At 42.0% G+C, this 12,658-nt stretch overlaps 1 protein-coding gene across 4 annotated transcripts in view; it reads left to right on the top strand.

Annotated features, from left to right (window-relative positions):
- The window catches only part of LOC148030177 (DUF21 domain-containing protein At4g14240-like), a 63,068-nt gene that overhangs the window by 29,332 nt on the left and 21,078 nt on the right, over nucleotides 1–12,658 (top strand). For all 4 annotated transcript variants that reach the window (XR_015692141.1, XR_015692140.1, XR_015692139.1 and 1 more), the window contains exons 6-11: nucleotides 7,625–7,711; nucleotides 7,821–7,892; nucleotides 7,988–8,055; nucleotides 10,673–10,760; nucleotides 10,852–10,925; nucleotides 11,002–11,362. Coding sequence is in view for 1 of the 4 variants with exons in the window: in XM_087686448.1 (XP_087542574.1) it covers nucleotides 7,625–7,711; nucleotides 7,821–7,892; nucleotides 7,988–8,055; nucleotides 10,673–10,760; nucleotides 10,852–10,925; nucleotides 11,002–11,362 (750 nt within the window). In the remaining 3 variants the exon portion in view is untranslated. The remainder of the gene's footprint in view (nucleotides 1–7,624; nucleotides 7,712–7,820; nucleotides 7,893–7,987; nucleotides 8,056–10,672; nucleotides 10,761–10,851; nucleotides 10,926–11,001; nucleotides 11,363–12,658) is intronic.

Genomic DNA, 12,658 nt, shown 5'->3' with positions numbered 1-12,658 from the left:
GCATAGGAAATTTATTCTTCACTGTTATTTTATTAAGTGCTCTATAGTCAACACAAAGTCGCATAGAACCATCTTTTTTCTTTACCAATAAAATTGGTGAAGCCCAAGGTGAATTACTGGGTTGAATAAACCCTTTATCCAGGTAATCCTTAATTTGTCTTTCAACTTCTTGATGCTGTGTTTCACTTAACCTATACGGTGGTTTTGAAATTGGGTGTGTATTCTTATTTATATCAATTGGGTGATTTATATCACCCCTATCTGGTGGAAGGCCACTTGGTAAATCAGAAGGAAACACATCTTTAAAATCAGCTAACAAACTGTTCAATTCATTATTAACATTCAATTCACAAATATAAAAAAATTGTTGCTTTATATTACAGAAAGTAAAAGTATTCTGTACAGGAAGAGACCATAGCATATATACCTCACAAATTTCCTTCTTTATCAGCTTCTGAACTTCAGCAGAACACAGCAAAGGATTATCAGATACTTCATGTTCACCTTGAATGACAAAAGTCTTACCATCCCTTTCAAATTTCAGTGTATTATGGTGATAGCTGCGTTTTAAGGATGGTTCCAATCCCCATAGCCACTCCCTCCCTAGAGCAATATCAGCTCTTCCCATGTTCATTATTTGGAAATCAAGCTTATCTTTATATCCTTGAATCTCGATTTCCAAATTGGATACCATTGTATCCCATATTTGACTGTCTTGGCCTTGCATCAAACGAACAACATATTGATGCTCACTGTTTTGTTGGGGAAGTTTCAATTTTTTGACAAGTGTATAATTTATAAAATTATGTGTGGCAGAGTCATCAATCATGACTCTAACCTGTTTTCCAGCTATCAATCCATGTACTCTAAGTAAATCATGTGGCCCAAAAGTAGGCTGCCACATAGAAGTTGACATATAACACTTATGTTGTACATCCATGTGCAAGACCTCTAAAGATTTATACTTTTCATGGCCCTTTAATTCTAAGGTCTGCACTACATGGATTTGCTTTTCTTTTCCCTTGCCCTTGTCCTTTCCTTTGTCTTCCCCCTTTTTCTTTTGAGGGCAATTCCAAGCAGCATGGTTAGGGGATAGGCAATTAAAACACAATTTTTCTTTTTTGGCCTTATCAAAGTCATCAGGACTTAACTTTGGCCTCATATATGGTTTCTTTTCAAAAGGTTGTTTTTTATCCTTGAAAAATGGCATTTTTCTTTTAAATTTGCCCACAAATTTTGAGGTTTCCAATTCCTTAGACTTGGGCTCCGTATCAGTGAGACTAGTGAGTGTACCTGGACGCATACCATCTTCATAAATTAATGCAAATTTAATTGCCTCTTCAAGCGTCTTAGGTAAACTCCATTTTACTTCCTTTTTACAGGCTTTATTCAGTCCCCTAATGAATCCTCTTGTTTTTTGGAATTCATCAATTCCTTCCAGTTTGAGGATTATCTCACGATATTCCTCCAAATATGTCAGTAGGGGTCGTCCCTTTTGTCTGACATAATCCCAATCTTCCCAATTTCTTTCCATTTCATTTTCAGGAAGAAATTCTTTTAAAAAGACGGATTCAAATTGAGCCCAAGTTTCAGGTATTTTATTCGCCTCCTTTAAAGTTCGCCACCACTTATATGCTTTGGGCCCCAAAGTTAAACTGGCCTCCAGTGCTTGGAGATATGGTGGGGTATTTTTTAATTTATGTAAATCTTCCCATTTTTGGAGGAAATTAAAGATTGTATCTTTATTCCTATCTTTTTCCTCCCCGTAAAATTGAGGTGGTTTCATATCCTTTAAAACCGGATTATCCCTCAATTTATGGTAAGTTTGGGGTTCTTTAGGATCTCGCATAGTCACATCTAAATCTTTCGATGAAGATGGGACATCCGAGGTTTCTATCTTCTTTTTATCTCTTTCCAACAATAAAGTTAATTGAGATTTTATTTCAGTAAGTGTTTGGGTTAAAAATTCCATTTGAACCCTCTGAGTTTGCACACGAGCAGTAAGATCATCGAATTGCTCTCGCGTGGCAAAAAATTCTTCCCATTGTTCTTCTTGTATATCTGGTTCATGGGGATCTACCATAGGTTGATCCCCGGAACTAGAACTTTCCATTACCCTTTCTTTCCCTTTTTCTGCCATTAATACACTGGAATTGGAAAGGAAAAATAAGAAATTTGCATACAAGTAAAGTACTTCCCTGATTTTTAATGGCAGGTTGTGGCTTCAGTCGTGTATGATATTTTTCTGTCTGTCTCACAGCAATTGTCTCACGCACAGCAATCGTGACACATTTCGCCTCCGTTGAGCACCATCAGATCACTTTTGCCTCACGGTTGATGCCTCTCGACTGATGCAGCTGACGCCTCTTCTTTTATTGACCAGAAACGGAATCGTGTTATCTCGTGCTGGTTCTGGTTCGTTGTGCAGGCGTTGACCAGAAACGAAATCCCCTTTTTGCCTTTCGCCAGTCGACGGACCAGAAACGGGTCCCCGTTTCTTTTCTTTTTTCTGCCCGTAACGTTTCTGCCCGTAACGTTAGATGTCACATTAATGTGACGTGGCATTACTCCTCTCTTTTGTTTTCCTTCACGGCCCGTTCCGACGGCCTGTCGTGTTTTCACGGCGCCTGGTTTCAGACACTCACGCGATGTAACGTGGCACTTCTTCTGTCCGTTTTTCTTCACGGCCCGTCGCCTGGTGCTCACGCGACGTTACAAAGACTGACGGCCTGACTGGCGACTGACAACCTGACGAATTTTTGATAGTTTGACAAACGATTATCGATCTGAAACATAGAACCATAGGCTCTGATACCAATGATAGATGATGGAAAGTCAGAAAACACAAAACGATGAAAAGCACAAGTCCTTCTCCTCCTAACCACGCCTAGATCAGTGCTGGCCCCCTAAGCTGATCCCTTTGCCAGCCGTCAACTTCCTGGAGTCCTACTATTCCTAGACTCTCTTACTCTCTAGGCTCCCCTTAACCCCGTTCGGGCGCCCAAGAGCCCGGACGGTCATTCTCGTGCATGTTCCCCTAGATTTACCTTAATGTGGCATTAAATATCACTTTTAATGTCACATTCCATGTTTATGACCTTAATGTGACATTAAATATCACTTTTAATGTCACATTAATGTCACAGTGGGTTTGGGTAGGGGCAAGAGCAAGGGTGGGGCAGAGGGTAGAGGGCGAGTTGGGAGTGCTAGGGGCTGGGGGGTGCTAGGGGCGAGGGGCTGGGGGTGAGGGTAGGAGTGCTAGGGGTGAGGGTGGGGATTATAGGGTAGGGTAGGAGGTTTGGGGTGGGGGCAAGAGGGTGATATGCCCGAGACAAAATTGATACATTTGAAAGTTAAGGAGTGATCATCTTTCCCAAGGAGAATAAAGAAACCGTAATTTGAGAGTAAAGGTCTACCTAGAAAACGAAAAATAATTAAAAAGACTAAAAACTCTCAAGGATCGAATGGAATGTGGAAGTGATACGAGGATCAATAACATCCCAATATATATCTCATGGACCTATCCATTGTGGATAAGTTAAAGCATCGAGATATGGCTGCTCGATGGGGTGCTAAGATTATCTGTATCCTTAGGTGGTGCTTGGAACGCGGATGTGGATCAACGGGCCTTGGGTGGTGTGCTCTATAGGCTGCACCTCTTGGTAGCTTTGTCTAAGGTGACTCCTTGCGATGAAACCACAATACGATCTCCGGTATGCTTTGAAGTATTAGGCAATGGAAGCACTCGCTAAGCTCATAGTACATTAGGCATCTACATATGTGGTGCTCCTCAATCTTTGGCTCTAGTTGGCAAATTTGGCATATCTGGTCCTCTCAGGGGAAGGAATTCGCTCCATAGTGACTAGTTTGTATCAATAATTGGCGTTAGGATATTCAAAGCTAACCATTGGTATACCACTCCATGGCATAGGTGTATTTCTATGTATCTCTGCCAAATTGCAAAACCATGATGGGAAAATGCAAAGGATGCTTTCGGTAGAAAGCCATCTTTATCCCTAGATCTTTAGTAGTTGTCAACCGAGTCTTGGCTTGTCCATCCTGATGATCTTGCTGAGCTTCAACTGAGCGTTAAGAAAGGGGAGTCCAAGTTATATTGTAGAGGTATAAGATGATCCATATGTAGCCCACGTAGCAGCAACCATGTGTTTGTTAAGCATATTAGCACTTAATGTCACCTTGCAATGGGTAGAAAAAGATGGGATTGCCCTCTGGTTGGGAAGGGAAAGGATGCTATTGAGACACTTGATATATGTTTCCTGTGTCTCTAGAGAGATAATAGGGGCATGGACTCTCTTGGAATACCTTCCATGCCACCTTGTTGTCATACCCCAAGAATAGCTGATAAACTCATGCTCTAATTTGGCCAAGTAGACCTTTTTCCTTTGCTCTAGGGGGTGAAGATTCGCCCATGCTTGGCTATGTGTATAGCTCCCTCGTGCTTCCTTTGGTGAGAGGTGAGCAAGAGTTTCCCAATATTCCACGTTGTACTAGCTATTCTATGCGGCATTCTTGCTTAAGGGACTCAGGACTAAGAGGTTGAGCGAGGCAAACACATGGTAGTTGAGGTATGGAGTTTCCCAACATTCCTCATTGTACCAACTATTCTATGTGAGGTTCTTGCTTAGGGGACTCCGGATTGAGAGGTTGGGTGAGGAAAATACATGGTAGGTGAGGTACAAAGTGTGGAGGTGAGCTGTATTGTGAACTCCTCTAAGAGTGTATGGGTCATGTCATGCAAGGCCCAATACAAGTAGTTGGAGTGAGTTGTCGTCTATTTGGTAAAATGCTACATGGGGTATTTCTTAGGATGTCTCCATGGTGGGATTAAATAATATCAGCGACGCTAAAATGGAGATAGACATGATTTGTGGTTTTCGCAATGGGATGCAAGGAGAGGGTAAAAGAGGGGCCTCCTCTGAACCATCTTGATGCATACTTGTGTGAAAAGCATGTGAGAGAAGCCAATCTTGCCATCTAGCTAGGCCATTACGAATGGCTAGCTAGTCCATGTGCACCTCCTATTCATTCATTCTCATTTGGCATTCTTCAAATCGTGTTCTCCATGTTGTGGCATATTTTGCGTTTCTCTATGTTTGCCATACTCATAGTTGTCAGGTACGATACGGTACGGTATGATAAAATACAATACTAAATGGTAATTTAAGATTTTATAAATAACTTTATTTAAAAAAATATAATGATAGAACACATGTTTAAAGTGAAAATAGCAATGCTACTAGGAAATAAGATGAATACATGATATCAAAAGCCAAAGGTGGAATATTCTAGGCCCTTGCGGTTGCATGCACAACATATGATACAACAATATACATCATAAATGGATCATAGATTATGGGTATGACTTGAGTGGATATAATGATACAGAAAAGAGAGAGGCGTAGAATGAGGCATCACTATTGTTAGCATCATCATCATCATCATCAGAACCATCTGAGTCCTCATCAAGAGAGTTTGAAGATAACTCTTTGGCATCAGATGGTGAAACATTCTCATACTTGTCCTCACTGATCAAGTTACTGTCATAATCAAAATGATGGCTTCCTAGGCAATGGTTGTGTAGGTGGGGTGGGCGGGGGGACCTCATTATGGTCGTGGGCTTTTTTATTTATGGGCAAAAAAAAACGTCGAGTATGAAATGGCATATCATACCATATCATACTAGACCTTTTCAGATGTTTGGTATGATGATTCATACACTTTTGAATCCAATCGTAGCAATGGCTTTTACCATCTTCTTCCATTGCTCTTGCTTTAGGACATTGAATGCAAGATTGTACTCAATCACCGTGCGTGCAATGTCAACGTTCGTGGGTCATTGCCTGTCTCTAAGAAAGGCGACTGATCCTCACACAACCAGGAGCTTGAGAGAGAGAGGATTGCCTCTTTCATGCTGCATGAACCTCCACTCTGTCTTTTGCCGGAGACGGATGCAAATGTGAAGCCGGCACCACCAATGGTGGAGGCCTTACTAACATTGGTTGAAGATATGCCCACATGCGATGCTTCCTCAAGAGTTGGTATAGGTGTTGGTGTGATACACCACTTCCTCCTCCTCTAGTGGATCCCCTTCTCATCTTGGTGAGAATCTCGTCCGCGATGTTTTGAGGGATTTCCTTGTATGGAGCAACTTGTCCCCCCATCTTGGAAAAGATGTTGGAGAAGTTAGGTTGCATCACTTGTGTAGCACTTCCTGCAATGCTTGCATGTCCAATGGTGGGAGTTGGACTTTTTTGTGTCCTAATCCACATGGATGGCATGCAAATCGAAGGCCTCATACTTCTCATGTGTCATGATGCCAATGGAGAGGAGAGGGAGGAGAATGACAAAGAGAGGGTTGGGAGAGTGAGAGGCTTGACAAGAAAGAGAGAGAGGGTTGGGGGAAACTTGAAAGAGGAAGGGTGAGGGAGTGGGGGTGGGAGGGGCTTGATAGACTGATGCTTGAAGAGGGAGGGGATGAGGGGAAGAGGAGAGAGAGAGAGCTTCACCATCAAGATCCAAGTGATGCCTAGGAGAGGGAGATGAGAATGCTTGCTGGTTTGATGTGGAAGCATGGAGGAGAGGAGCACCTTTTATAGACGAGAGAAGAGTGTGGGGAAGAGAGGTAACCAAGAAGGGTCAAAGAAGAGTGTGGGAAAAGAGAGGGATCCAAGAAGGGTCAAATTGTCAAAGAGAGCTGGCTGGAATCCAGTGGGGCTGGGGGAGGAGTACATAGGACACAAGAGTTCGCTGTTGCATAAACATGCTCTTGGAACGTCTTTTTATCAGGCGGGAACGCGCCAGACAGGGTGGCCAAAAGTGGCCAGTTTTATGGTGTGAATCTGAACAGTACCATATGGTACGGATAGTATGAAACAGACTGGTCCGCACTACATACGAGGGCAAGGATGGCCATACTACATAGTTTGTGCACTCTGCAGTGTCCTGTTGAGTCGCATCACCTACAATGGTAGCTCTCTATACATAGAGTCCTCCCTCTCAAAGAATGATACATGTCTTCTTGATGTGTGTGCATTATATTCCCCAGCTAACAGAACACGCCCTATACTGGGGTAATGCAAAATGTCCTCATATAATGATAGGTAAGGTGACTCTGCTTGGGTAGCATATGTGGAGCCTGTGCAGGCAAAGTAGCATAGTGCAATGTATATGTCACGTGGGCAATTTGTGTGTGTCCCTTACTAGTCCTGCAGTGTCGTATAAGAAAGTACATGAAATCTCCAAAGCACATTAAAGTGCATCTGGCCAGAACCACCCTTGTTTCAATTTCCCAAAGTTTATTATCATGGCCAAGTTTTCCTTCTGAAAACAAGGCCAAACTGTCAAATCCAAGCTTTAACGTGTGTCCCCAGTGTATAGGCAAGAGTAAAGAAACTTCAGAGTGTGCTCCAAACTTGTTTTTCTTTTCCTACTGCAGCCTAACATAGTTATCACAAGTTGATGATGACTGGGTGCCTGTCTTGCATGCATGGTTAGTGCCCTTCTTAGAATGACTTTATTATCCATGGTATAAATTAAGCTATCCATGTATTAGTATGTGTATATTCCAATGTTCCTGACAGCCACTTAAATCTCTTTTCTACAGCTGCTAGATTATTTGTTAGGGCACAATGATGCTGGCTTATTCAGAAGAGCTCAATTGAAGGCTCTGGTGTCTATCCATGGAAAAGAGGTACTGGGGACACATTTTGCTTAACTTTTCCTTACCGAAGTACTGTTAAAAACTATCTGTTTCTTTTGTCTGTTTGACATTTTTCTTGCTTGTTGGCATCTCAAGCCAGGAAGGTAAAGGAGGCGAGCTAACACGTGACGAGACTACCATTATCAGTGGAGCGCTGGATCTCACGTCAAAGGTGGTCATCATTAGGGAATACTGCATGTTTTGGCTTATCTAGGTTTACCTTCCCAACTATCTTATTTTTTGCCACCCTTGTTGGAACTGTAAAAGACTGCAGAAGAAGCAATGACACCTATTGAGTCAACCTTCTCACTAGATGTTGATGCAAAACTGGACTGGTATTCTCTTCTCTTACATCAAATGAATTCCTTCTTGACAAAAAATACGTGAGAGAGAGGGGGGGGGGGGGGGGGGGGAGGGAGAGGGAGGGGGATTGGGATAATGTTTTCTATATAATAATACAGGGGTCCACATATAGTTTAAGAAATGCAACTCGATTCACCATTGCTGAAGCACAAGATGTGGACTTACAGCTTTAGGATGATCAGCCTCAAGAGAGTGGATTGGTTAGTAAATTGTGTTTGGGCATACCTATTTTCTTGTTCCTTTATTGTTACCATTTTAGGATTTGCTACCCAGTCTGCCCTTTCCTTGTGGTCCTCAATGTATGGACGTGGGGTTATGCTAGTGTTTTCCATGGCCTAGTAGTTGTGCCAACTTTGAATTCCCAACTACTTCAACCTTGCCCTTGTATGTAGTCCTACTTTAGATTGACCAAGTTTTCCCCTTGTATTTTCTCTAATAGCTGCAGATGACAATGGGCATCCCTACAATTCTTGTTAGCCTGTCTGGTATATGACTCTTGCACTTTGGCCAACCTTTCCTTTACAAACTTATGTACCTGCCATAGTTCTCACTAATCCTGTCTCCCTCAGATGAGGAGGACATTGTTCAGGGTACTTTCTGTAATAGCTGCAGATGACAATGGGCATCCCTACAATCCTTGTTAGCCTGTCTGGGATATGACTCTTGCACTTTGGCCAACCTTTAGTTTACAAACTTCAGTACCTGCCATAGTTCTCACTAATCCTGTCTGCCTCAGACGAGGACATTGTTCTGGGTTTCTTCATATCTTATTGAATAGGTATTGTATTTTCCAAAGGGAGGGGCATTATGTGGTGACACTTGTCTTTCTCTTGGTAATGTTTTTAAAGGTGATGATCTTCTCTGTAGAATACTATGTTATGAATCTTTGCTCGCGCATAGCCTAGAGCTAAGTCTTGCAGTCATAGAATACGTAACCACTGTACGTGCCTTTCCTACAGCAACAATTAGTCCTGGAGAGCAAACACAATTGTAATAGCCAAAAACACTAGCCAGATAGACTGCCAGCCTATACACTGGCTTAAGAGTAAGACTGTAGGGTGCACTTTAACAATGGTGCTGGCTTAAACTGATGGCTGGTTAATATTTTGTACAAGCATAAATTCATGGATTTTGATCCAATGCTACATATGAAGTGAGATTGCCAACAGATTGGATTTAGAACAAGCTTAACTCTGCAGCTTCAACATTGTTTACCCAGGGACCATGATGGCGTGGGTATTATGAACATTTATAACATCTGTTGACACTAACGTTCTGAAATATTCTACAAGAATTGGATTGCACATAGTAAGTGCACTTTTGTTGTGCCTCATACTTGCAAAATTTGAGATCAGATTTAGTGATGATGGTGCATCAGGATGGTGGATTATTTGTTTCTCAATCCCGAGCCAAAAGGTCCAAGATCGTGCCATAGAAGCTATACCGGAAAGGATCTTCTTCATTGTTGGGCTCCGGACCTTGGTGATGTAGTCTCACATACTCTCTCCATCTTGTTGTTATAGATGCACGAACCATACAATGAGGTTGTTCCCATATCTGGCTTTTCCAAAGCGCATGATGAACAAATCCTTGAGGGAAGAGGAGAGACTTCTTGGTAGCATCTAGCCCTGTGAACTACATTCTTCCTTTGTCACCCAAGCAAAGTTCAAAGGCATGAGCCTTCTTTGAGTGGGAGGTGAGGTTATTGGCCTCACATACTTGCTTGAGTTGGTCTACAAAGCTATAGGGTTCATACTTCCCTATTTTCTTGGCAAACGAGGGAATCTTTGCTTGATCCTTGGAACTTGGTGCAATACCAGGTCCTGTCACAATAGAGAATTCGTACATGCATTCCAATATGGAGAGTGTATGAGGAGCTCATTGCCCTGCATTTTCTCTCTCTTTTCTTGGAGTTGAGAGTTTTTAATCTTCGATATGAATGATATCATGGATAAAAACTCACCACCTTTGAAAGTGGAGCTGATGTTGTTACATACTTGGAGATGATGAATGGCACCCACGGCATTGGCCATTGACCACTGACCACTGACCACTGACCATTGGGTCACTTGAGTTTACTAGGTGTGGATGCACCCTAAAAATTAGGGTGGTCGTCTTGTATTGTGAACACACTTGGGGCAGTTGAGGGTTGGACTGGTATAAATGGAACCCTAGGCTCACTTGCGCACTTTTATTGTGTGATGGGTTGGTGGTATGGGACTCAAACATGTGGTGGAGGATTGACCCGTTTGCTGCAGGTGGCCATCCATAAGGATGTAACCTGTGGAGCATAGCATTGTGCCAGAAGTATTATCCTGTTACATTGTTGCAATTTGATTTGCAGTATTTCTCATGTATGCAGCATTTCTTAAGTATTCATATAATGTTTTATGTAAACTTAGGTTTGAATACACCACTATCTGGTTTAAGAAAATTGATAAGGTTTGTTGTAATAAGTTTTTGACAGGGATTATTGTTGTTGTCCTTATTTTCAGCACAAAGTTTTGTTCCACTTGCATAGATGTTTATGCAGTTCTGTGCGTTTCACAGCCTAAAACAATGCTTTACTTTTTGACCTTGCAATTACAGGGAGACACTTGGCAGAGTGCTGGCTACTGGGCACAGTCGTGTCCCGGTTTATTCTGGAAATCCTAAAAACATCATTGGACTGCTGCTGGTCTGTAATAGGCTGATCATGCCCGTAATCCATTCTCTTTCTGTAAGCAGACTTTGTTAGTTTCTGATCCTGAACTGCTGTTCTACATTAGGTAAAAAGCCTGTTAACTGTGCGTGCAGAGGCTGAGACCCCAGTTAGTGCTGTGTCCATAAGGAAAATACCTCGGTATGGCTGTTTTTGTGACTATTTGATGATCATAAATGCTGTGCGCATAACCATTTATAATCATTTGCCTATATAGAGTGCCTGCAGATATGCCACTTTACGATATACTAAATGAGTTTCAGAAAGGACAGAGCCACATGGCAGCCGTAGTAAGAAAGATTACAAGCTCCAAGACCGAGAACCACCATACATCAGAGAATCTGATATCAATTGATGTGGATGCAAAGGCACTTCCGCAAGGAGAGAGTGGGCATCATGTTTCAGAATTAAAGATCACTGTAGATAAGCAGCAAACTGAAAATAGTGTTTCAGATAGAGAGAGTTCAACCGACCAATCCACACCGAGAACAAATGCAACAGAGGCTTCAGATAGTCTGGAAGATGGCGAAATCATAGGGATCATCACTCTTGAGGATGTTATTGAAGAGCTACTTCAAGTACGTCTTTTGATTCAAGCCTACAGGAGATTTAAGCTTTTAATTTTGGGTTATGGATGTGTTGCTGGAGGTTGTGTATGATGTTTAGTGGCAGTTCAACCTTGTGTTCAAAAGCTAACGAAGGCATTTGGAGAAAATGTTCAGATAACCGGAAAGCTTACTGCATTCTCCCACATGATTTGAAATTGAAGTAGCATCAGGATTTTCACGACCAGGTCATAGGTGGCCTCAGCATTCATTTGTGTAGTTTTAATTCTCAAAATCTAAAATGTCAAAGGTGGAGTACTAATTGTTGAAAGTATCCTACTTTGGGTTCTGTTTTTTTTGTGAAGGAGTTTGAATTAATGTATAGAAATATTTACATCAGGCCTTTTGGCCAACCAAGCATGACCAAAAACTGGCAACAAACACTTATGAAGCCAAAAGGCTATGTAAACACCATACTACAGGAACAAAAGACAAGGATCATGAAGTGGGCAGAATAGGGGTAGAGTGAACAATATCCATACATGGAGCAGACACCTCTCCAAGTATCAATGCAGCTGAAACCGTGGAAGTGATCTGCCATAATAGCAAGCCTTGCACACGATCCACATGACCATGGATGCATGAGGCCAAATCAAAGATAAAAGCATTGCAAGTTTGTAGATGTGCCAAAGACCTGTTCATCACATGAACTAAAAAAGGGAAGGATAATGGGATTGTAACGTGGCCATTGAGAGCATCTTGCCCAAAGCCTAAGACTCTCTCTCTCTCTCTCTCTCTCTCTCTCTTTTTCGTAAATATCTCTCTCTCTCTCACGTGCATGTGCACACATGCATATGCGTGCGTTCCTGCGCGCGCGCGCACACACACATCCTTAGATATCACAGTAGGGACTTGGTACACAGAGCCTCGGATATCGGGGAGACCAAGTCTACTTAAACATAGGCTAGTGCGATCCTATTAGGCACAGATTAATTAGATCTCTGCAGAACATTGTAGAATCACAAAGAAGAGAAGGTAGAGTCTACACTAGGGTGGAATAGATATGGAAGCCCTTCTTGCTCCTTGCTCAATGTATAATATGCTACACCTTATCAAAGCCAGTAGATGGAGCTAGTGATTTGTTACTCAATACTGATCATGATTGTACTCTTATAGTATTCTAGGTTGCATTTGACTAGACACGGATTGTTTACATGATATCAGAGACATGTATTGTTGTTTCATAGTGATTTCTCTCATAGTTGGATCTTGGCCTCTAGTAGACGTTAATATATCTCTCTCTTTTGGCACACGTGTGTATCCACACAT

This window comes from Lygodium microphyllum, chromosome 10 (assembly GCF_053477565.2).
Source record: "Lygodium microphyllum isolate KBCC chromosome 10, Lygodium_microphyllum_v1.1.10, whole genome shotgun sequence".
Lineage (NCBI taxonomy): Eukaryota > Viridiplantae > Streptophyta > Polypodiopsida > Schizaeales > Lygodiaceae > Lygodium > Lygodium microphyllum.
Note: the sequence above shows the minus strand (reverse complement) of the source record. Positions and strands in the feature narration are given on the sequence as shown.